This window comes from Nyctibius grandis, chromosome 2 (genome assembly GCF_013368605.1).
Source record: "Nyctibius grandis isolate bNycGra1 chromosome 2, bNycGra1.pri, whole genome shotgun sequence".
Classification (NCBI taxonomy): domain Eukaryota; kingdom Metazoa; phylum Chordata; class Aves; order Nyctibiiformes; family Nyctibiidae; genus Nyctibius; species Nyctibius grandis.
Genome location: NC_090659.1, coordinates 124,034,524 through 124,058,629, shown reverse-complemented (window position 1 = coordinate 124,058,629; position 24,106 = coordinate 124,034,524). Strand labels below are relative to the sequence as shown.

Here is a 24,106-nt window from a genome sequence, read left to right as displayed (position 1 = left end):
AGTGTCTCACCATCCTCACAGGCAAGAATTTCTTCCTAATATCTCATCTAAATCTCCCCTCTTTCAGTTTAAAACCGTTCCCCCTCGTCCTATCACTCCATGCCCTTGTAAAAAGCCCCTCTCCAGCTTTCCTGTAGGCCCCCTTCAGGTATCTTCTCCTGATGCCCCCGGTATCTCCTGCCTCGAGCCCCAGCCCCTCTGACCAGAGCTCTGTTCGCTGTGGGTGGGCCACCCCGCAAATCTTCAGGCAGGTCGTGGAGTGATGTGCTCGGAGAAAGCAGCAGAGCAGAGCAAAAAACTGCCTTTTTGCCACATTTTCATCACAAAGAGATGCTAAATGCAAATCACAGCAACACGTGTGCTTGAGGGTCACGGTCTGAGCAAACTTTGATCATCAGTACGGGACATGTGGTGTATTTCAAAGTAAACACAGGGAGCTTGGTTGTACCTTCTTAACCTAAACTTCTTAAGAAACAAGCAACTACTCAGCTTGGGACCCGGCTCAGGCCTGTCACAGGCCGCTAACCATGGCTAGCACAGGAGGGGTGTGGGTGTGGGAAGCTGCAGCCAGCAGCAGGATGAGTCCCCTGTGACTCACGGACCCTTGAGGTCCTTTTTCCCTTGTCCAGCGTCACAGCACCACGACACTAGGTAGGTTCCTGATTCTTTTTCCAGTACCAGCATCACAACCCGAGCCACTGCTGGGCCATTACACCTAATACTCAAGAAATTTTGGTGCAGGGCTGCTCTTTCACAGCATCCTTGGAGAAGCCCCGGGGACTGCCCATCCTACAGCGGTGGGGTCCAGACTGTTCCCCAAACTGTGGATTAATACCTGCTTTTTCTTTTTCTTTTTTTTTTTTTTTTTGCTTTACCCTATTTCAGCGGTTGCACCACACAGTTTATAAGCCCCAGCCTCCTGCCTGCTGGCATTGCTCAGACCTCGGTGCTGCCTTGTCCTGCTCTGCACCCTGGGGTGCCAGAGCTGACCTTGGCCTTATATGCCTGGAAAAGTGGGTGCAGGTGGTGTTCAGGAATAGGACCCACTCCTGTAAACACAGCCCTGCAGAGGCCAGGGCTGGGAACAAAGCTGTGCTGTGAGGGTAACCCTGGAGTGATCCCCAAGAGAGCAAAGGGCTTTTACCCAGCGGGGATGTAGAGCAGCAGGGAGGGTGTGTGTGTGTGTGTGTGTGTGTGTGTATGCAAAGCCGGCTTGACACCCCCCCTTTCCCCCCATAAGGGGGGGTCTGCCAGCTCAGGAGCGGCACAGCCGAGCGCAAGTCCTGCCTCCTTCTTCCTCCTCCTCCCTCCTCCTCCTCCCAGATGTTCCCTTGTGTGCAGCCATCTGTTGAGCTCCCTCCTCCCTCCTCCTGCGGGGAAGGGGGCAGCCCGCTTGCCCGGCCAGCTGCACGCCTTGGACGACGAGGAGGAGGAGGAGGGGAGCAGGGGACACCCGGCCCCAAGCCTCGCTGCTGCCGCCGGCTCCGCTCCCCGCCGTGGGAACCGGCCCGGCGGGGGGAACCGACCCCGGCCCCGGGAACCGACCCCGGCCCCGGTGAGTCCCTCCCCGCCGCCCCCATCCTCTCCCCAGGCTGGCAGAGCCGCGGGGTGTTGCAACCCCCTTTATTTCCCCCCTCCCAATTCTCATTTTTGGGGAGGGGGAGAGCTCGCTGTATAGGGGGGGGGGCTCCCCGGGGAGCTGGGGATGCTCAGGACCAGCCCTGGGGGTGTCTGCTGGGGACAACCACCCCCCTTCCTTCCGAGTGGGGAACTTTTTTGGTGTGATGAGTTTGCCTCGCGTAGGGGCTCAGCTGCCGGCGGTGCGGGGGGGGGGGGCATCGGCTGCAAAACACCTTGGATGTGTGGTTGGGGCGGGGGGGGGGGGAGGACGAAGGTCTGGGTTGGAGAGAAACTACTTTTTCCCCCACTTTTGGCTTTCCCAAAGGGAGAATTTTGGGGTGCAGCGGGTGGGTACGAGCCCCCAGCCTGGCTCCTTCGCCCCGGAGGGCTGCAGCCGGGGTGGGATGAAGCGTTTCTAGCCGGGATCTGTTCCCTTCTCCTTCCCCCTCCCCGGTGCAATGGTGGTTTGTAGAGTGCTTGGGATTGCCACGGCTGCAAAGTAATCCGAGCAGCAGCTGGAGGCTTCGCACCGCCTCCCCTGCCCGGCTTCGGGGCTTTGATTTCACACAGGGCTCCCTGTCTCCCCTCCTCTCCCCCCCCTCGCCTTTCCCCAGCCCTCCCCTCCCAGCACGGCGGTCGGGGAGAGCAGAGAGGGGTTTTTTTTGGTCGAGTTCTGGTGCTGGGAGGCTCGCAGGGTTTTGCAGCTCACACAAGGTAAGGGGAGAAAGGAGAAGGGGCGGGGGGGGTAAAGCTTAGAGGGATGGGGTGAAGAGGCTGGAAGGGGCAGAGGGGGTTTCTCACCCCCAGGCTGCAGAGATAAAGGCAGGGCAAAGCTCCCTGCCTGGGAAATTCCCATGCCTGTAAGTGGATTAAGCTGGAGGGGAAGGTGTGCTGGGGTGGGGGGGAAGAAAGGAGGGGAAACAGACCGGGGTTTATTTGTTCTCTTATTGCAAAAATTAAAAAAAAAAAAATAAAAAAGAAAGAAAAAAAAAAAGCTGCTGGTTGTGACTTTTGAAGCAGGAGGTCAGAAAGCACGGGGTTCCCCTGATAACGCACACACCCTGTAAACTTTTAAGCAGCTCCATGGAAACTTGTTATTAACGCTGCAGTCATTAAAGGGCGCAGACCACGGTAGGTTTATTAGCCCCGTAAACCACAACACGTGCCAGCTCTCAGGAAACAAAAGGGTCCGTCAACTTTACTCCTCTGCTCGGGGTTTGGGAAGGCTGGGAGGAGAGCGGCGAGGATGGAGCCGGTGGCTTGTGTCGTGGTGGGGAAGCGGCATCGCCTCCGTTAACCGACGCTCTCCATCCATCGCGGTTGGCCAACGTAATTCGGCGGCGGCGAAGGCGTTGGAGCACGGGTGTAACGAGAGCACGGCGAGCCGTGCCGAGCTCGTCGCAGCCTCCCGAGTCGAAAGATTTCCCCGGGTGCCTGCCATGATAAACCAGCTGCCGTTAGCCTGAATAACCGCATTCACTCAAGTTACAGTAGGAAAGTTGTCTGCGTGGACGCTGTGCCATTGCTCTGCGGAGAGCAGCCAGCGTCGGTCGCTGGCGTTGCGCTGAAATATTGCATCGATCGCCGCTCCGCAGCTCACGGGGCTTTATTGCAGCGGCGGAGAGCGGAGAATACCGGGTGGAAAGGCAGGGTTACACCAACGCCTCGCCGATCGCTCCGGGAATAAGGAGAGCGCTGGATGCGTTAGATGCTGAAAGGACCAGAGGGAGCTTGGTATGTCCCTGGGAGGATTTGCAGCCTAAACTTGGCCGGCTGCTCGCCGTCGCTGCGAAGGCGAAGTGGGTTAGTGTCTGCCGTCGTGCTGGCACGGGGCATGGCTCGTGTCCCTTCCCCGCCCACGGGAACCTGTCCCGGAGAGGACACGGGAGGTGCTTGCTCACACGTGGGTTATAAATGGCCTGGCTCAGCCATCGCCCATCGCCGATGCGGAGCGGGGACCCTCTCCGGAGGCGGTGGGTGCGTGGGGTGAGCGATGCTCGGGCCCGGGGTGGGCAGGAGGTTGGGTGGCAGCACCCGGACGGGCTTTCCCTTGCGGCATCGGAGACGCTGCTGGTTTGTGAATGAATCCGAGCAGCTGCTGGCAGAGGCAGTGGGGAGCAATTACAAAATGCCCGGAGGGAACGAGGACGTGACGGACATCCCAGGGGACATTAATTTCTGACGGCGAGGTGGATCAGCAGGGAAGGCTGCAGGGTTGGGGTGAGGGGTCTCCTGCACCCCTTATTGTTTAAGATTGAGTGCAAGGAATAAAAAAAGCACTGAGTGGGTGGGAGGAAATTGGGAGAAAAGAGCTGTAAAACAAAAAACATGCAAAGTCTTTTTTTTGTTTGTTTGTTTTGGATATAGGAAAAAGCAACCCGTGCTCCCGCAGCGAACAGCAGCGTGTGCCACCCCGGTGTGAGACAGAGCTTGGGGAAAAAAAGGTGAGCCACCCTCTCCTGAAGGTTTAGACTTTTCCCTCCATCCCTAACTGCTTTTTTTTTTCCTCCTCTTTCAGCCTCTTCTCCCTCCTCCTTCCCCGCTTGTCAGCTGGTTGGTGGGGAGAAGCCAGAGGGTGGGATAAGACAAGGCATCCTTGTCCAGCAGCCCTCCTGACCCCCGGCACCCCGCTCGGTAGCCGCAGTGCTGGCCTCCTGGCAGGCTATCAAAAGAAACTTCCGAACGCCGAGATGTTGAGGGCTGGGAAGAGATAAAGGCTGGCTTGAGCAAGCTGTTTCTTGTCTTAAAACTTGGCACCTGGACCTATCGAGGCGAATGTATGAACGGCTCAGCCATTCATTCCAGGGAAGCCTCAAGATTTACGTTTGTATTGCAATTTTTATTTATTTATTTTATTTTTAAATTTCTCACTTGGAGTATTCAAGATGTGGAGCAAGGGGGGAAGGATATATGTGCTCTGAGAATCACCCCAGCCTCCCCCCACCCTCCACTTGCAGACGCTGCAAGCGATTAAACCAACCTGGCTGCCTTAGCCCGGGACATTCCTGAGTTGCAATAACCAGGCTGGAAATCTGCCTGTTGGAGCAGTGGCAAACTGGAAAAAAAAGCACTTTATCTTTGCCGTGGCTGAGCAGAGGGCCATGTGCTGTGCGTAATACCTGAGTGCTGGCGTCTGGGGGTTTTTTTTCCTTCCCCTTTCCCTTTTTCTGCTTATTTTTTGCTGTCCATGTATAGAATCATAGAATCACAGACTGGTTTGGGTTGGAAGGGACCTTAAAGCTCATCTAGTTCCAAGCCCCCTGCCACGGGCAGGGACACCTTCCACTAGACCAGGTTGCTCCAAGCCCCATCCAACCTGGCCTTGAACACTGCCAGGGAGGGGGCAGCCACAGCTTCTCTGGGCAACCTGGGCCAGTGTCTCACCATCCTCACAGCCAAGAATTTCTTCCTAAGATCTCGTCTCAATCTCCCCTCTTTCAGTTTAAAACCATTCCCCCTTGTCCTATCACTCCATGCCCTTGTAAAAAGTCCCTCCCCTGCTTTCCTGTAGGCCCTTCGGTACTGGAAGGCTGCTAGAAGGTCTCCCTGGAGCCTTCTCTTCTCCAGGCTGAACAGCCCCAACTCTCTCAGCCTGTCTCCATAGCAGAGGTGCTCCAGCCCTCTGAGCATCTTTGTGGCCTTGTCTGGACTCGTTCCAACAGCTCCGTGTCCTTCTTCTGTTGCGGGCCCCAGAGCTGAATGCAGTACTCTATGTGTGCAGTATCTATGATGCTGACTCCTCTCCTTTCCCCTGGTTCGTGCCCGGCAGCTCAAACCCAGAGGTGGGGAGAGAAGTAAAGACCTTTATTTTTTTTTACTTTGAATAAGACAATGCTACTCAGGAAAAATTGAGACTTAAAGACAAAGCCCTGCTGTGGCAGATGGGTCAAACCAGATGTGACTTCTCACCCCCATCACGTCTGAAGTGACAAATCACAGAATCACAGACTGGTTTGGGTTGGAAGGGACCTTAAAGACCATCTAGTTCCAACCCCCCTGCCACAGGCAGGAACACCTTCCACTAGACCAGGTTGCTCCAAGCCCCATCCAACCTGGCCTTGAACACTGCCAGGGAGGGGGCAGCCACAGCTTCTCTGGGCAATGCACGCAGAGCTCTCCAAGTGGGGCAAGACACGTCCCTGACCCCAAAATCAGCCGTTTCCCTCCCACCCTTGAGAATGAGATATCTGTAGCAGGGGGCATGGCGAGGCTGTTTCTCACAGCAGGACAGAGGAGACACTTCCTCCAAAGCCCTTTAATCCCTGTGCAAAGGCTCAGTTCCCACCCAAGGTATAGCCCCTGTATCTACCCAGGACCGGAGCGTTGCAACCTCTTGCAAGAGATCTCCAACTCAAAGAATTACAGTATCATAGGGTAACTCTGAACCAGGCCATTCCCATGCACGGGGTGGGGAGCATTGCTCTTCTGGACGGTCCCCAAATGTCCCATGGTGATGTCCATATCTGCTGTGTTGACAACGTGGTGCATGGTGGCCTCCTCTGGCTTCAGGGGAAGGAACAGGGTGCAAGGGGACAACCATGTACGGGAGACACATATGAGGATGTTGTAATTTGGGAAGTTTTACTCTGCTGGTCAGCTAAATCAGGTCAAATTGGGTTACGAGTTGGTGTAATACAGGGTTAAACCGTAAAGGAAGATAGTTGTGTGTGTCCTGGGTGACTTGTGACATCTGACATGGCAGAAGTGCCACAGAGCTGCGCTAAAAACAAGGGGACAGGGATGGGGACAGGATGGAGCCAGGGGAGCTGAGCAGGATGGGTGGGCAGAGGTCCCTGGAGAGGCAGGCCTGCTGTTGGCAGCCACCAGGACTGTAGCCACGCTTCAGAGTCCATGAATACTGATTTGAGAGGTGCTTAGATACTGCACCACCACAACCACCTCCCCAGATGTCCCCTTCCCCGTCCCCCAGACTGGCTGCTCATTTTGCAGAGGGCAAAGCAGGGCTGGTGTCCCCAGAGCATCCAGGCAAGGCAGGAGCTGGACGTGGTGCATGAGGACAGTGGTGGCATTTGGCTGGACCAGTTGTGGCAGTGGCGGTGTTGGCAGAGGGCTTCTCCATGGGGTGAGACCAGGCCGTCTTGGCTTGTGCTCTGTTCCCAGTTAAACTGGTGGGATTTGAAGCTGAGGATGGTACCCTCATCCCCACACAGGAATGAACACCTCTCAGCCCTGGGGTTAGCCAACCTTAAGGCATCAGTAGGGAAACTGAGGCACGTGAATGGGGACTCGTGGTAAAGTCAGTGGTGAGAAATGGGTCCTACTGGGGACCTGGGTCTCCCAACCTACTTTAGATGATCCTTCTCTCCAAGACCCTGTACCAGCCAAGAGGGACTGGAGGATCCTGGGCCAGGGAGGGGAGGCAAAGAGCGAAGGAGACGCCACAACACCACATCACTGGGGCAGCGAAGCATCACCTGGTCTGGGAACCGTGGTGGGGACGATGCCCTGCTGCTAAACTTCGCCAGGGGAGGTTCAGGTTGGACATTAGGAAGCATTTCTTCTCAGAAAAGGTCATTAGCCATTGGAAGGGGCTGCCCAGGGAGGTGGTGAAGTCACCATCTCTGGAGGTGTTTAAGAAAAGCCTGGACATGGCACTTAGTGCCATGGTCTAGTTGACATGGTGGTGTCAGGGCAACAGCTGGACTCGATGATCCCAGAGGTCTCTTCCAACCTGACTGTTTCTGTAAACCCTTTGTCAGCTTTACCCAGACCCCCTACCCCTCCCCAAACCCCCCCTTCCCAAATCTTGTAGGAGACCCGCTGGGTGTAGCAAATGTCTCATGTGCTTTGCTGGGGTGGGGGCAGCTCCTGAAGCTGATGCTCTACTGAGTGGTGTCGCTGGCGTTCATTGTTCGTAGCGTCACGTTGCGAGAATTATTGTGTGGGGAGGAAGAAAGGCCAGGAGGGGAACGAGACGGGAGCCTCCAGCTGTGGTGTTTGCAACAATAACGGCCAGGATTGTATTCATTATCTCCTCGGTGGAGGGTTTGCAGCTGCACACTGAGAGCCACAGGCGGCAAAGAAGCCCGGAGATTATTGTGCATGGAAAAAAAAAAAACAAACTCAACCACAAAAATAAATGAAAAGCCCACAAAGAAGCCCTGGGCCGGCTGGGGCAGCGCCGAGGGGCACCCAGCCTAACGTGGCCTCCTCGCTTTGCCCTCCCTTATTGAAGCCAGCAGCCCCGCAGGGCTGTTAGGAGAAGGGAGATTAGGAGCTGCTGCCTTTCAGAGAGCTAAAGCCGCATGGGGTCCTCTTAAAATCCTTCTGCCGGGGCTGGAGGCGTTCCCCACCCCGGGTGAATTTCCTTTCTCTCTGCTTTTCGCATGATTTCAGCCAGTGACGGCTGCCTCTGCTTGCTGGAGTCGGGCAGAGCACCACGACCAAGGCACGCCGTTGGAGGCAGCTTTTGGACACGTGATTTGCAGCCACCTCTGTTTCAAGGAGAAATAGCTGGAAAGCCCGTAGAGAAACAGGATGATGGGGCTGCTATGAGCTATTCGCACCTGGTGGGCTGTGCCTCACCTGGAAGGGAAGAGGTATCACCCTGGGATGTATCGCCTTCCCCTGACACCATCCTTCCTCTCTCTTCCTTCCTTCCCTTGCCCAGCTCATCCTCTCCAGGGGAAGCCATCCATGTCCATCCATGTGGCATGGTCCTTCTGCAGCTCAGGCCAGCCCACCGGCGTGGTTGAATCAGAGTCATAGAATCGTTTTGGTTGGAAAGGACCTTTAAGATCGAGTCCAACCAGTAACCCAGCACTGCCAAGCCCACCACTAACCCACATCCCTCAGCACCACATCTACACGGCTTTTAAATCCCTCCAGGGATGGGGACTCCACTACTGCCCTGGGCAGCCTGTTCCAATGCTTGACAACCCTTTCGGGGAAGACATTTTCCCTGATCTCCGATCTAAACCTCCCCTGGTGCAACTTAAGGCTGTTTCTTCTCGTTCTATCACTTGTTCCTTGGGAGAAGAGACCGACCCCCACCTCACTACACCCTCCTTTCAGGCAGTTGTAGAGAGCGAGAAGGTCTCCCCTCAGCCTCCTTTTCTCCAGGCTAAACACCCCCAGGTCCCTCAGCCGCTCCTCATCACACTTGTGCTCCAGACCCTTCACCCCCTTCGTTGCCCTTCTCTGGACTTGCTCCAGCACCTCAAGGTCTTTCTTGTCGTGAGGGGCCCAAAACTGAACACAGGATTCGAGGTGCGGCCTCAGCAGTGCCGAGTCCAGGGGGACGATCCCTGCCCTAGTCCTGCTGGCCACACTAGTGCTGATACAAGCCAGGATGCTGGTGGCCTTCTTGTCCACCTGGGCACGCTGCTGGCTCAGGTTCAACTGGCAAAGCAAACTACACTGGGGATGTGGGGAGATCCATGGATGTTGTGCCTGCCCTCATGGACCAAACAGCCACCGGTGGGTCCTTGCAACCAGCGCTTTCCTGGGGTGGGATGTGGCGTGTGCCATTCCAGGGACATGCATGGCACATGGCATTTCCCACCTGGGCACGGTGATACAGCCAAGCAGCTCTATTAACAGTTAAAAACCAAGACGTGGACAGGAGATTTCCTCTCCCTGTGCTGCACCTCTTAACGTTTCTCGCTGGCCTGGCGTATGGTGTTCGTCCCAGAGTGCATTCCTCTTGAGTTATATCATGTCTCTGGGAGCTGGAGTGCTGTGAAAAAGTATCGCCACAGCAGGAACTGGCACAGGAACCGGCTGGGGTTGGTGGTCAGGTGTGGGAGAGCACCATCAAGGGCTGAGGCTATAGGAGAAGGTTTTTAGGATCATTTTAGCTTTCAGTAATTGACCAGCTAAGAAATAAGGCCCTGCCTCAGGTGTTTTATGCTTTAAAAATTCACGTCAGCTTGTTGGCTTTCTTAGTCTGACCCTAAGAATGGTTGGAGAGGAGGGGGAAGCACGTGCAACCCCAACGTTGCAGATGAAGCTGTGATCCATCATTTTTAAGTTGATCTTTTGCAAAAGGGGGATGCAGCCCTGAAGAATGAGGGTTTAATCCTCCCAGGGATACTGCTGTGATTTGGGTAAAGCCTGGGTACTCGCGGCCTCCCTCCATGCATCACGGCGAGCCCTTAGGCATCGGAGATGGTGGGGGTGGTACCTTCACCAGGTCCCTCTACAGCAACAGGCATTAGGGCTGGCATAAAACTCGGTGTAAACCTCTCCCTTTGCTATGAAGTGCAATGCCAAAGGGCTGGCCTGTCTGCTCACTTGTGCCAAAATAACTCCTCTGCAACGTCCCGTTCTGGGATGTGTTGCTGGGTTTATGATAAAGATCCTGTTCAGGCTGAGTTTGAGGTGGTTAAGAAATATCTGTATTGCTGGCTGAGATGAGTTCTGTGTTAATGCTGAGTGCCAGGATAGCGAGACCTCCTGTTCCTGGAAACGCTCAGTGTTACAAAGCAGAGGGGAAGGATGGGAAGCAGGGCCTGTCAGGGGGTGAAGGGATTTGGAGTGATCACCCCCCGGGGTGATGCTGGAGCAGGAGAAAGCCCTGAGCTCCTGCATCCCTCCCAGGCATGTTGTTTTATCCCGTGCATCTCGGGATGCTGGGAACCATGTGTGGCTGCTCATGCTCCCAGTTTGAGCAGTCCTGCAGCTGGCATAGCCAGGAGGCAACGGTGGGGCTGGGATGCTCATGTCTCTTTTGCTCTCAGAGAGCCCTATGAATCCTGGGGACCTGGGAGTGTTGGTCAATGGCTGGCTGAATATGAGCCAGCAGTGTGCCCAGGTGGCCAAGGAGGCCACCAGCATCCTGGCTTGTATCAGCACTAGTGTGGCCAGCAGGACTAGGGCAGGGATCGTCCCCATGTACTCAGCGCTGGTGAGGCCGCACCTCGAATCCTGTGTTCAGTTTTGGGCCCCTCACTCCAAGAAAGACCTTGAGGTGCTGGAGCGAGTCCAGAGAAGGAAAACGAAGGTGGTGAAGGGTCTGGAGCACAAGTGTGATGAGGAGCGGCTGAGGGACCTGGGGGTGTTTAGTGTGGAGAAAAGGAGACTCAGGGGAGACCTTCTCGCTCTCTACAACTGCCTGAAAGGAGGGTGTAGCGAGGTGGGGGTTGGTTTCTTCTCCCAAGGAACAAGCGATAGGACGAGAGGAAACGGCCTCAAGTTGCACCAGGGGAGGTTTAGATTGGAGATCAGGGACAATGTCTTCACCAAAAGGCTTGTCAAGCATTGGAACAGGCTGCCCAGGGCAGTGGTGGAGTCCCCATCCCTGGAGGGATTTAAAAGCCGTGTAGATGTGGTGCTGAGGGACATGGGTTAGTGGTGGGCTTGGCAGTGCTGGGTTACTGGTTGGACTCGATGATCATAAAGGTCCTTCCCAACCAAAACGATTCTATGAATCCCCCCCCCGGTGCCGCCGGGAGGTGCCACGCTGCTCCGACGCCAGCCTTGCCCTGCCCGCAGCTGCTCCGGGGGCTTGGCAAACTTCATTTCCTTTCGGGAACACCTCCTCCGGGCACAAGCACAGCTCGGTGTGAGGCTGGCGAGAAAAATTGCTTTCCAAGGCCATAGGCTATTTTCCCCATCCCCAATAAAACCACTATTAACCCGACAGCTTCCTGGGCTGAGTGGGGAAGGGGATTTTTGTGCAAAACCCTGTTGCTGTGGTGATTTAATTCCTAATTTGCCCGTGCTGGAGGTAGCACCGACTTTTTCCCACTCGAGGCAAAATTCCCGGGAGTTGGGCTGCTGTTTGCTTCCAAGATGTGGCTTTTTGAGGCATGCAGCTCTCGGGGCAGCAGAAATCATCTGTGCTTCAGCCACAGATGTAAATCAGCTGGAACTCACCGTATGGGCTAACAGACCTGCCCACACAGGTTTTCTTTTGTCAGAGCCCAAAATCCACTGCACCGCGCCTTGATTTCCTCCTTGGGGAGGATGAGGGAGGCTGGGGGGGAGGTTGCACAAGTGGAATAAATTATATCAGCTGTTTAAACACTAGGATGATAAATTATCCATGGCCTCTTGCAAAGCAGATGGGATTTGTGACATTAACAGTTGGAGTAAAGATTATTTTAATAGGGCTCTCCATTTCTTTTATAAAGAAAGGATAATTTATTTTTTTTTTTTTACTTTAAAGGAAAAAATAGAGCAGAGGCTGTTTCAGCTGAGCAAGGGATGTCACATGTTTGAAAACAAACCCATAGTGTGAAGCTGTGGGGTTTGGAGGTGCTGGATTCCCTCTTGATCAATCCCATATGTCTTCTCTGCAGCCCCCGTGGTGGGTTGAGGGGCTGCTTGTTTTTGGATTTGGGGTTATGAAATGAGTCTGATGCTTAACAATTTGGCTTTGCTCTTGCTAATCTTATCTGTCCTGTCCCCTGTAACATCTATGAAAATCTCCCTGAAGGATGGAGAGCGATGGTGGGATGCTGGTTAATCATTGTGGTTTTGGCTCAGCAGCTTCTCTACGTCCGGAGCTGAGATAACTGAGATATGGGGAAAATGAGGAATGGTGTCTTGCTTTTTCCTTCCTTGGCCCTTCTGGCTGTCCACACCTCAAATTCCATGGGTTTTTTTGCTGAGATTCAAGTCTTGCAAAGATAGACTCGATGCAGAGCAATGGGGTTCTTGTTCAGATCTCACCTCCATTTATGGCAGTTTTGTCCCCTCTTGAAATCACTCGAGCGGGGACAAAGCTCCCTGCAGAGCAAACAAACCACTGGCTCAAGATCTGCTTGTCTTGGCTACCTCCTGTGACCCCTGGGGACCCACAGGTCAGAGAGGGGAAATTCCATCCTGAGCCCACCCGTCCCCATCACACCGCCCAGCCTCGTCTGCCTTAAATACAATCAAGTCTCTGCATTGAGGGAGGAGACATGACTTTTTCTTTCCATCCCCAGCTTCGTACCTATTGTCTGTTGTTCTTCCATAGCCTAGTGAGGTAGATTCCTGATACCACTGGGTTAATTACTTGCTAACAACCCCCTTCAGTGTTGGGGCTCTTGACTGAATGCAAAGGAGGTGCTTTTACATCCATTATTAGAAATCATTAAAGCAGAAGGGAATTCATAGAGCAATCTTGGGGTTTTTTTCTCCTCATTCCCTGCAATTATTTCTGATTTCCTCCTGTGAGCAGGAAGATGGACCAAAAAGTGTTCAGGCACCTGCAGGATGATTGTAGCTCCTGATCAGGCACTTGGTGTCTCTTTGCATTGATCCATAAGGGCTAACGCCACCATACCAGTGACGGGCTTTCCCCCCCATCCCAATACTTGCATGCACTGGTGGGGGAAATGGGGTGAGGAGAAGAAGAAGAGAGGGTTGCACATCTCCTTCTTTACATCCTGATGGGTAAATGGGGATGGCTCTGCTGTCTAAGCAGCTTTGCACTTCCCACTGATAAAACCATCAGTGTGAAGTGAAGGGTGATAACTTATCAGCCAAAAGTGACTTGTGCAATGGCTCCTGATGGAGGGCTCCATGAAATCCAGCTGAATTTAGAAGAGACAAGGGACTAATTCTCATCCTGCTGTCACTGACACCTAGAGTAACTCCACTGAACTCCCCCAAACCCATCTAAGCAAATGCAGGATCAAACCTAAATAGCAGATACGTCTTGGGTTCTCATTGGCTTTCCTCTCCCTACATGCGTGCTTGCAGCCCAGAAAGCCAACCATATTCTGGGCTGCATCCCCAGCAGCGTGGCCAGCAGGGCGAGGGAGGGGATTCTGCCCCTCTGCTCCGCTCTCGTGAGACCCCCCCTGCAGTGCTGCGTCCAGCTCTGGGGCCCCCAACAGAAGAAGGACATGGAGCTGTTGGAGTGAGTCCAGAGGAGGCCACAAAGATGCTCAGAGGGCTGGAGCACCTCTGCTATGGAGACAGGCTGAGGGAGTTGGGGCTGTTCAGCCTGGAGAAGAGAAGGCTCCAGGGAGACCTTCTAGCACCTTCCAGTACCTGAAGGGGCTACAGGAAAGCGGGAGAGGGACTTTTTACAAGGGCATGGAGTGACAGGATGAGGGGGAACGGTTTTAAACTGAAAGAGGGGAGTTTTAGATTAGATCTTAGGAAAAATTTCTTGCCTGTGAGGGTGGTGAGACACTGGCCCAGGTTGCCCAGAGAAGTTGTTCAAGGCCAGGTTGGATGGAGCCTTGAGCAACCTGGTCTAGTGGAAGGTGTCCCTGCCCGTGGCAGGGGGTTGGAACTAGATGGTCTTTAAGGTCCCTTCCAACCCAAACCATTCTGTGATTCTGTGAAATCCAAGAAGTCACAAACACTGAGTACAAAACCAGGACCGCTATTTGCAAAGTGTACCCCAAACCAGCAAACAACAAAAACCAACGAATGTGTCAGAAAGCCCTGTTCCTATTTACACCAAAACTCCTTTGTGAGGAAACACTAATTGATTTAATAAGCTTTAGAGAGGGGGCAAACACAGCTCTTTGCTGCGTGCATGTGGAGAGCCCTTCTGCAGGGAAGAGCCGGTCTGAAGTGGGCAGAGCAAAAGCCTGGATGACCTTTACTTGCAATGGGTTCACACACACAAAAAAAAAGAGAGAGTAACATTGTCAGCAGCAGTTTCTTTATCATGTGAAGGGTGTGTGCCTGCGAGTTAAGGGATTAATAGTCTCTGGTTGAAGGCTGGTTTGAACCAGTTTTGCTTTCTGCTCACATTGGCACGTGGGATCTGGAGACCAGGCCGTGATTGCATCTGTGGCGTCATTTGGACTCAGCCTGAGACAGTCCACACTGGAAAAGCGTAGCTATTGCTAGTCCTGGACTTTATTCGATAATTATTCCTATTTCACAGAATAATTAATGGGAGGGGCAATAAAAAAGGTCTCTGAAGCACTGGAGAAGCAACTCAAGAGCATCCTGGTGCTCCAGAGTGATCCATCGAAGCCACCATCCCAGCTGCCCCTCGGAGCCTCCCAAGTATTTAAAGAGAGAAAGAGCCAACTATCTTTTTTTTTTTTTTTTTTCCCCAGTCTGGAGGATTTACAGCCTCTGTCATAACCTATGCAGCTTGTTTCACTTTCCAATAACTTTCCCTTTCCCCTGCCCCCAATTAGTGAATGCAGCCAAGTGGGCCTTGCTGCTATAAAGCCTTTCCTTTTTTTTTTCACTTGGCTGATGCAAGAGACAGAAGACAATCCCCAAATTCTCTTCCTGACGAAATACTGTTGCTAATCCAACCCCTCTGCCTGTTGCTAGAACAGCAACTGTATTTGGGATAGGTGGACTCCAGCCCTTCCTTTTTGCCTCTTTCCTTTAAAGGTTGCTCTATTTGCTGTTAATCCAGAATTAATCCAGCAGCACATTGACAAAAAAACCCTGGAAATTACCAGGATCTGTCCACCCTGCCTTAGACACGCAGGGATTCATGTCATACAAGATCTGCTCTAATTGTGAGCTGCTGTTGAAAAAACAGGGTCCTGTTTTCCCCATTCCTGTCTCAGAGCTGGTAATTCTGTGGCTGGGCAGCCCAATTTGGTGGAAAATTGACCCATCGAAGGGGGAAAAGGAAGATTAGGGTTTTTTTTGTTGGATGAGTGAGCTGAACTGATCCACCCTGGGTACACCTGGTTGCTGGGTGGGACTCGGGTTTGGAGGATGCAGCCAGGGATGGGGTGGGAACCAGCAGCCCAAGGAGAGTGGGCAACCTGATCCACCATGGTCAAGGGAGAGATGGGGCATCTCCAGGGATAAGTCTGCTCCTAGGTGGGTTTCATCCCTTTTCTTTCTCTTCACCCCACCATAGAGACAACCTGGGGTTTCTGCGCCTCTTTCTTATGTACCTTAAGCTTCACTGGGTGAGTTTGGGTCTTCAGCCCTGACTTCAGATGCATTTCAGCTGATGCTTTGCCAAATGACACGTTCAGGGAGGCCGAGGGGTGCAGCATGAACAGAGGGGGGCCTGTTTCCTGACTCCATCAAACAATGAACTTTCAAACACCTCCCTCTTGTATTATTGTTTAATTAGTCCTTGATTTTTGGCTATAGGGACTTCTGGCTTGGTGGTTGCCAAGGCAACTGGAGGTAGCCTAGATAGCATCCTCTTCATCTCCGCATTCCCAAGGGGGTACCAGTCCCCGAACAATGGGCTTCCATCCAGGGCAGGACATGTTAGCACATCTCCCTTGGGTGGGAACAAGGTGGCGAGGTCTCAGCTGTGGATTTGGGGAGACAAGTGAGAAAAGTCTTTAAGAGGAGAAGGAGGAAATCAACTGCAGTGAGAAGAGTGAATTTGCAACAACACTGTAACAAGGTTTTCCTCTCTCCGATCCTCCTGACCATCAGCTGAGACCTGGGTTTCCTCTGCAGTCTGGTTTTAAAATCAGATTTTAATGTCTTTTTTTGGCAGGGAAATCTCAGTGTGAGGTTTCTGCTGGAGTCTTGCCACGCGATGGTGCAGGGGATGAGTAGAGCAGGGAGGAGGTGTCGGGGCATCTGCAGGTTCAGGGAGAGATGTGAAATTTGGGGGGAAGGCTGGCACCCTTCTGGGAGCTTGGTCCAACCTTGGCTCCATTACCCACCACTGGGTTTCCTTGAGGATGTCTTAGGATATTTGCTGTGCAGAAAGGACAAGCAAGATGTAAAGACCAGAGCCCTGCAGCCACTCCGGGCACCTGAAATGTGGGGGATGACGCTGCACCCACAGCAGCTCCTGTTGAAATCAGTGGGTATAACAAGCCCCCCGAGCTGTCAGATGGCCAAAGTTTATCCCTGGGATCTCTCCACACCACAACAGAGGTCATGGCTGCACCAGCCCAAGGGCAGGCTGCTTTCTCCCGGTGGCTTTCCCCTCACCATCCCAGGTGCCGGTGCCAGTGTTTTCTGGTCCATGGTGTTTCCTCCAGGTGAATCTCCCCAGCGCTACAGAAGAATAACTCATGTTCCTTTTACAAGGGATACCTTGGCTTCCTGCCTTTATCAACAGAGCAGCTCGTAGGCAGCAATCCAAAGGCAATTTGATGCGGTTTCAAATGCACGCTGCACACGGATAAACTGTAAATGCCTGCGGCATGTTTCCTTCCCCCTTTCAAAGAGCGCTATCGATTGTTCCATGCGATGATAAAGCATGCCCGTACCTGACTAAGCTCTTCGTTGATTATCTGGAAATGCAGAAGTCTCTTTCTTGGACTGGAAGATGACCAGTACCTTTATTTCTCCCATCGTTTATCAGAGCTATTAGCCAAGTGGCTTGTTAGTCTATGAATGCTTCATGCTCCTCCGTAAGGGAGTTTTTAACTGGTAGTAATGGATTGCATCTCACCTGCAAAGCAATTGCAGAGCCAGTAAGGGAGAATTTGGGGCAGTGCTGCAAGGAGGGAAGAGGCAATAGATGCTGTGCAAATACCTAAGCTGAGCTTTGCATACTGCGTTTCAGCTGTGTAATGTTTTGTCCTTCCTGCTGGCTGCAGCCATGGATGTTGTAATGGGAGTCACTGTAGCTGCCCACTACTGGTGATCATTTTTGAGGCTGATCAGGAAGGGAATTCCCACGTCAAAAGGAGTTTGAGCAGCCACATATCAAAACCCTGCGTTGCCTTTGATTCTTCTCTCAGTTCATAGAATCATAGAATCACAGAATAGTTTGGGTTGGAAGGGACCTTTCAAGGTCAGCTAGTGCAACCTTCCTGCAATGAGCAGGGACATCTTCAACTAGATGAGGTTGCTCAGAGCCCCGTCCAACCTGACCTTGAATGTTTCCAGGGATAAGGCATCTACCACCTCTCTGGGTAACCTGTGTCAATGTCTCACCACCTTCACTGTAAAAAATTTCTTCATTATATCTAGCCTGAATCTTCCCTCTTTTAGTTTAAAACCATCACCCCTCATCCTATTGCTACAGGCCCTATTAAAAGACTGTTCCCAGTTAAACAGGGACTTTGGAGATTGCAGTCTTGCTGTTCTTCAGGTGGCTCAGCAGGTGCCCATGATGGTCTTAGCAGGGCTCAGAAAGCCAAGTCTCACACTGATGTGTCTTTGGACCACCCAAGCCAACATGATGCCATGAGGAACAGAGCTGGGCTTTCAAAGGAGAAGTTAGGAGGTGCTTTCCCTGTTGAGACATCAAGTGGGAATAGCCACTGGGTGGGATTTGGGAGAAGAAATACCAGTAGACTGAGCTGGCACTAATGCAGGTACTTCCCTGTATGTGAGACATTTAACATTTTGAGTTTCTGCTTTTTTAGTTTCCAAAGAGCTCCCCACTGCTGTAATTTCCTCTGGTAATAAAACATTTCAGTGCGTTCCAAATGCAGCTTCATTAAAAAAAAGGTAGTATATGGTTTAGGAGGGACTGCAGAAGGGAGCAAGCTAAGGTCTGTCTGCACAGAACCAGAAGGGATCGGCTTGGATGACATTAGGAAGGGATATCTGGAAACATGTCTGCAGAAAGGAGCTCTACCCCCTGCGTCCCCTCTGCACACATATGTGTTTTCTCAAGAAACAGTCGAGATGGGCTGGGACTAGGGCTCATCTTACTGATTTTCTGTTGTTTCTATAGAATAATGGACCCCAGAGGATTGCGTGTTGGCCTTTAGCAATGCTTTGGTTGCAGGCACTTTTGGCCAGAGTCCCAATCTCTGCTCTCTGTTTGCAGGAGGTCTGGGAGTTACTGCCAGACAAGTCATATCAGTGATCAGGACAATATTTTTGCAACGCTTTTTTTTCCCCTTTGCACTTCTTTTGCACATTGGCAAGTAGTCCCTGATGGTCTCCTGGGAAAGAGCACAGGGCCAGGAGGACCATGCTGGAAAGGGAGAGAAACTGATGCCAAGGGGTAGGTGAGGGAAGATGAAGTGTGAACGTCTCGGAAATGGTCCTGGGAAGGTGCATGGGCTGTGGGGAAGGTGCCTTCGCCAGATCAAAGGGTGTGTGGGAAAGATGATACTGCAAGGAAGGTAATAAAGTGCTTTTAAACAGCGGTGGGAAAGGTGAGAACAGAGACCAGGGGGACTGAGGTGGGGATGGGAACATACGTTTAAAGGGGATTTTTTTTTTTTTTGGCTAAATGAGTGCTTGGCACGTGAGTCTCAGTTTATCACCAGCAGTGTAGCCAAAGAGCGGTGCTGATAGATCTGCTTGCCTGGTTTGGTGGGAGATTTTGTTGCCGGCTTCCAGGAGACACTGTAAGGCACAAGGAGCTGTCACCCATGACTGCAGTGGGAACCAACGAGGACAGCCCTTGCTGCCTCTGCTGACCTGCAGGATGCTGGCACGCTCCAGTTTACCCTCTCCAGAGATGCAGCCTTTTTGGCTGGCTCTTGAAATCCCACAGCTGCTGTTGCCCACAGTTACGTGGAGGAGCTGTTCAGATGCGATCTGAAGAGGTCCAGCAAAGCTGGTGAGGTGCAGATGGGCTCTCTTCCTCCGTTGGCTGCAACGATGGAGGGACAGAAGTGTCTCAGCTGGAGGAGGGTCAAAACCAGAGGGGTGGAGAGAGCTCCTTGCTTGCTAACATCGTTAATCAGAGAGAATACTTATTGTAATTAGCAAAGACTCCCCAGAGGCTCTGTATGAAACAAATTGGCTCTCTCCACTCGATGCCTGTGCAGGAGGCTGGGCCCATCACAGCAGAGTCTGGGTTAGACTGAGCAGTCCTTGGTTCCCCTGCTCTGACAGGCATGTAGCCAAGTGGCCGTTGTCTGTCTTGCCTACCACCAGCCTGAGAAGGGTTGGTTTTAGCCACCTGATATAAATCAACGATCCTACCTACCCAAGCACTTCTAAATTTGCATCTGAAATCTAAGCGAGGGAGATGTGCTGTCTATTTGGGCAGTAGGCAGCTGGCTTTTCTAGCTGTTCATCCTGAAGGATGTTCTGATGATGCCGTCATCTCTGTCATCTATAGGAAATTTGAACGGAGTTTTGGTGTTTCCTTCCCTGATAAGGGTTTTGAATACCAAAGGCTCCCACTGAGATTTTCAGGCTGTCAATGTAGGGTCTTGTACTCAGCACTCCCAAATCTCACATGGATGCTCTGACATGAAGACCTCTGTGTGCTGAAGTTTGCCAGGCTGTAAAATGACTCAGTGTTTGAGCTGTCATTTAGCTTCTTCAGTGGTCCAACCAAAAAGATGCATGTTGGATAGATCTTAGAATCACAGAATGATTTGGGTTGGAAGAGACTTTAAAGATCATCTAGTTCCAACCCCCCTGACATGGGCAGGGACACCTTCCACCAGACCAGGTTGCTCAAGGCCCCATCCAACCTTCCAGGGAGGGGGCATCCACAACTTCTTGCTTTAAGGCAGCCTACTGTTCTTACAGCTAATTTCCACTTGTGTCTTAACTCAGTTACATCTGCAAAGACTGTTGACCCATTTTTTTTTTTTCTCCATTAAGTTCCCACTGGGGTTCACAACATTAGAGACAAAGTGTTTGGGACATCCATGCTATTTAAGGGTGTACTTAATCTATCCCTTTGGAAAGTCAGGGAAGAAGACTGCACGACTCAGACTATTACACATCTTTAGTAAAGTAACGTCTACAGCAATTAAATCTATTTTCTTATCGTCTTGTTTTCCAGGTCAACAATGCAGTTCCTAGCCTGGTTCAATTTGCTGCTTCTCCTTCCTTGCTTTGGTGCCACCAAAACCTGCTTCCCTGGCTGCCACTGCGAAGTGGAAAGCTTTGGTCTCTTCGACAGCTTTAGCTTGACCAAGGTGGACTGCAGTGGAATAGGCTCACACATTGTTCCTGTCCCAATCCCTCTGGATACCTCCTACTTGGATCTATCATCAAACAAACTGGAAACAATCAATGAATCAATGCTTACTGGCCCTGGATACACCACCTTGGTGAGCCTCGACCTGAGCTACAATAAAATTTCCAAGATTTCCTCCACAACTTTCTCCAGGCTTCGGTACCTGGAGTCCTTGGATCTGAGTCATAACTCTCTGGAAGTCCTTCCAGAGGACTGTTTCTCCAGTTCTCCTCTGGGCGACATAGATTTGAGCAATAACAAGCTTTTGGATATAGCAATGGACATTTTTGCTTCAAAAGGTCAAGGAAAACCCCTGAATGTGGATCTATCCAATAATATGCTCAGCACAATTACGAGGCACCGTGAAAAGAGCATCCCCAACATTCAGAACTTAAATCTTTCTGGAAACAGGCTAATGTCTGTGCCAAACCTTCAAGGCATTCCTCTCCGATACTTAAATCTTGATGGGAACCCTCTAGTCAAGATTGAGAAAGGAGACTTCATGGGGCTGAAAGATTTGATTCATTTATCCCTCAGTGGCCTGAGTGGCTTTGGAGAGTTATCTCCTTATAGCTTCAAGGAACTACCAGCCCTCCAAGTTCTGGATTTATCCAACAATCCTGACCTGAAGTCACTGACTGCTGAAGTTATCTTTGGTCTGAACTCCCTACAAGAGCTCAACCTCTCTGGGACAGGCGTGTCATCCTTGCCAAAGACTGTACTGAAATACTTGCCTTCCATCAAAAGCATCACCTTGGGGAAGAACATACAGTGTCTTAAGACCATCAAAGAAGGACAGTACCACCGACAGATTGGGCTGACCAAAAAAGAGGTCCTCAGTTGCCATGACAGCCACGGGACCGTAGCAGCAGCGCCTTATGTTTCATGATGAAAGCTGGGGAGAAGGGGTGGGGAAGGGAGGGCGGGGGGCCATGGGATTTGTACAGGTATCGGACTGAGATGGCTTGCAGTGTGCCTTTTGTAAAACTGACAATAATTTATATATTTGTATATGCCAATACTTGATTGTTTGTGGATTTTATAAACTCTCAAACCCTGGCCCACATCATCTGCAGGCTCCAGATTTTGCCCAGTGCATTGAGGTCCTGCGTGCAGCCCATTAGCTCAAGAGCAGTGATGCTGGACAACGGGAATCAAGCTGCTCTGCAGGTCCCAGGGCAAAACAGACGGTCTGGAGCAAACCTTTGTGCCCCAGATACATTTGTAGGAGCAAAGCTACGTCTCTCCAGAGCACACACCAAAACGTACCAACTCCATAGCTGCTTGCTTACAAAACCATGCATCATCCTTTTTTAATTATTACTCCTCAAGAAGTGCCTTCTGGATGTTGCCTTCATTAGCAGCACCCTGTTCCCTGTCACGCACTTTCAGTCTTGAAGAAACTTTTCCAGACAAACCTGAACACAGCGTGCTCCTAATGTGCTGCTTTTTACATGTTATTTGCATAGGTGTGCAATGAACATTGAGTAAGTTGAGAACTTTTCTCACGATTTTCTCCCTATTTTCCCATCTCGATCCTTTTCACATCAAACCACTTCACATCCAACCTTGGCAACCTCCCGTCTTTCTAACCTTATTGAGCTGTTGCTCAGAGGTGATGTGCAGCAGAGCAGCGGAAGCAGAGAGGTCTGCCAACAGCTGCATCACACCCAGGAACCAGCCTCCAATGAAGCAAATTAACTGAGCTGCAAAGCGAAGAGATCGTGTAGCCTAGCTTAAAAAAAAAATTAAAAATCCCTCCTCCCTTTCTGGGGAAGCATGGAAGAAAAACTTGACAGGGATTCTCGTCTTGATGACCTTATCAAACCAAGACGCGGACCCAGAGGACGTGAGAGTAAGCTGTTTCCATGCTGACATCTGCCATCTGAGCACAACATCTGCAACTCAGCTGGGCTCATATGAGGCAATTTCCAGTGCTGAAACACTCCCCAGAACGTGCTAGGGGAAGAATTAACACTGACGCCTGCTAACAGTGCAGTGCTTTGCCTATCAGAGGAAAGATCTTGTTGTTGGGTTTTTTTTTCCCAGAGTTGTGGCTTTTCTTTCTCTCACACAGCTCCTTGGCTGCCAACGGATATCTGATAAGAGGCCTGGTCCTCAGAGCTTTACTCATTTTTTCCTTCATTGCTGAAATGCTGGCAAAGCGAAGGGGAGCCCCTCTCATCCCTCTTCTTCTTCAGGCTAGGAGAAAGTGGGGGAAGGCAGCGAAGCATGACTCAGTGCCGTGTGTGAAGCCTTCAAGTTGCTCATAGGAGTTCCTGCAATGGAGGTGTCTTCTGAGGTCTGGTCCACATCTGGCACGCTCTGTCCTGGGTAATGGAAGGGTTATTGTGGATGGGGGTCCTGCTCGGGCTGGTCTGCAGCTTGGTCTCTAAACCCAGCCTTGCGTCAGGGCAACCTTCAGAGTCTGAAGCTGGTTTAAGGAGGTCCATGCAAAGGTGATGCAGATATAAACCCATCCCACAAGCCTCCTGGGGAGTGCTGGGAGGAGCTCAGGCTTTGTCCTCACATCCCCAAAGGTCTTTGCAAATGGAAACCCTATTGTCCGAAGCAGCTGTCTCCGGGGATGGTTGAAACGCAGAGTCCATAAAAGCCAAAGTCAACACCTCACTTTGGATACTGAAATCCTTCTCCCACGTTTTCATCCATCTCCTTTTCAATTATTATTTGTTCAGAGACATTAGGGTGGGATTTTAACCCTTTCTTTCAGTGTGGGGGGTTCTCTCTCTACTGAGCCTTTGCAATGCTCAACCAGCCTTCACAGTCACAAGAAACATTTTCTTAAAAAGGCAACGGGACTGCCCAGAGGCAGGGGTCTGGAGGGGAACAGCAACCAACTGCAGTGCGAGACGGGCAGTTTGGGAGGAAATTTTAGTGAACCTTGCCTTTTTAAGAGAATTCTTTTCTGCTGGCAGAAAATGTAATTTTTTAAAAAGTTGTTTAATTTTATAAGTCTGTACGTAGATGAAATGTTCCGGGGATCACACACCATCAAAGTTACTGTCTTTGCGCCACTGTGGTAAGTTTAAAACCCAATGTGACAATCCAATCCAAGACTGCAAGTTTTCCTTGTGTAAGCTCATGCTAGCTGCTAGCTAAACAAGTCCTAGCAAAAGCTGGCAAACACCGTTGCTGTGTTAGTTTTTTTTTTTACAGAACCTCTGCAGCATTGTAAGGCTTTGTGATTACTCACAATATAATAAAGTGATTTGGAAGAGAATAAACCCAGATCCCCTGGATTTATTGCTGTAGTGCTGGGAAGGTGGCAGCTGTCGCTGGGTCTGAAGTGCAACACGGCTTCTCGCCTTGCTCTGCTCAGCCCCACTGGCCTCATGGGTGTTGCATCTCCAGACTAGGGGCAGGATTTGTCCTGCTGTGTTTGGCCTGCTGGGCTCCTCACTAGCAGAAACGCTTGAGAGCTTCACTGGCTGACTCAAAGGAAATTATGGACATGGGGCAGGAATAACCCCATGCACCAGTACAGACTGGGGGCTGACCTGCTGGAAAGCAGCTCTGCAGAGAAGGACCTGGGAGTTCTGGTGGACAAGTAGTTCACCATGAGCCAACACTGTGCCCTTGGGACAGGAAGGCCAATGGTGTCCTGGGGTGCATGAGGAAGAGTGTGGGCAGCAGGTTGAGGGAGGTTCTCCTCCCTCTCTACACAGCCCTAGTGAGGCCACACCTGGAGTAACTGTGTCCAGTTCTGGGCCCCCCAGTTCAAGAAAGAAAAGGAACTACTGGGGAGAGTCCAGCGGAGGG

General features: G+C 51.6%; 1 protein-coding gene across 3 annotated transcripts; it reads left to right on the top strand.

Moving 5' to 3' along the window:
• Positions 1 to 1,402: 1,402 nt before the first annotated feature.
• TSKU (tsukushi, small leucine rich proteoglycan) lies at positions 1,403 to 21,222 on the top strand. 3 transcript variants are annotated; one of them, XM_068425506.1, is made up of 3 exons: positions 1,403 to 1,555; positions 3,988 to 4,064; positions 20,150 to 21,222. In XM_068425506.1, exon 3 carries the CDS (start codon positions 20,157 to 20,159, stop codon positions 21,213 to 21,215), a length of 1,059 nt encoding a protein of 352 aa, XP_068281607.1. In that variant the 5' UTR covers positions 1,403 to 1,555; positions 3,988 to 4,064; positions 20,150 to 20,156; the 3' UTR covers positions 21,216 to 21,222. The 3 variants fall into 3 exon arrangements, with proteins under 3 accessions (XP_068281607.1, XP_068281608.1, XP_068281609.1); XM_068425507.1 differs by lacking the exon at positions 1,403 to 1,555 and adding an exon at positions 2,262 to 2,334; XM_068425508.1 differs by lacking the exon at positions 1,403 to 1,555 and adding an exon at positions 2,808 to 3,354.
• Positions 21,223 to 24,106: the final 2,884 nt, after the last annotated feature.

Excerpts from the sequence above, each read along its gene's own strand:
- TSKU (XM_068425506.1), top strand. The coding sequence starts at position 20,157 with ATGCAGTTCCTAGCCTGGTTCAATTTGCTGCTTCTCCTTCCTTGCTTT.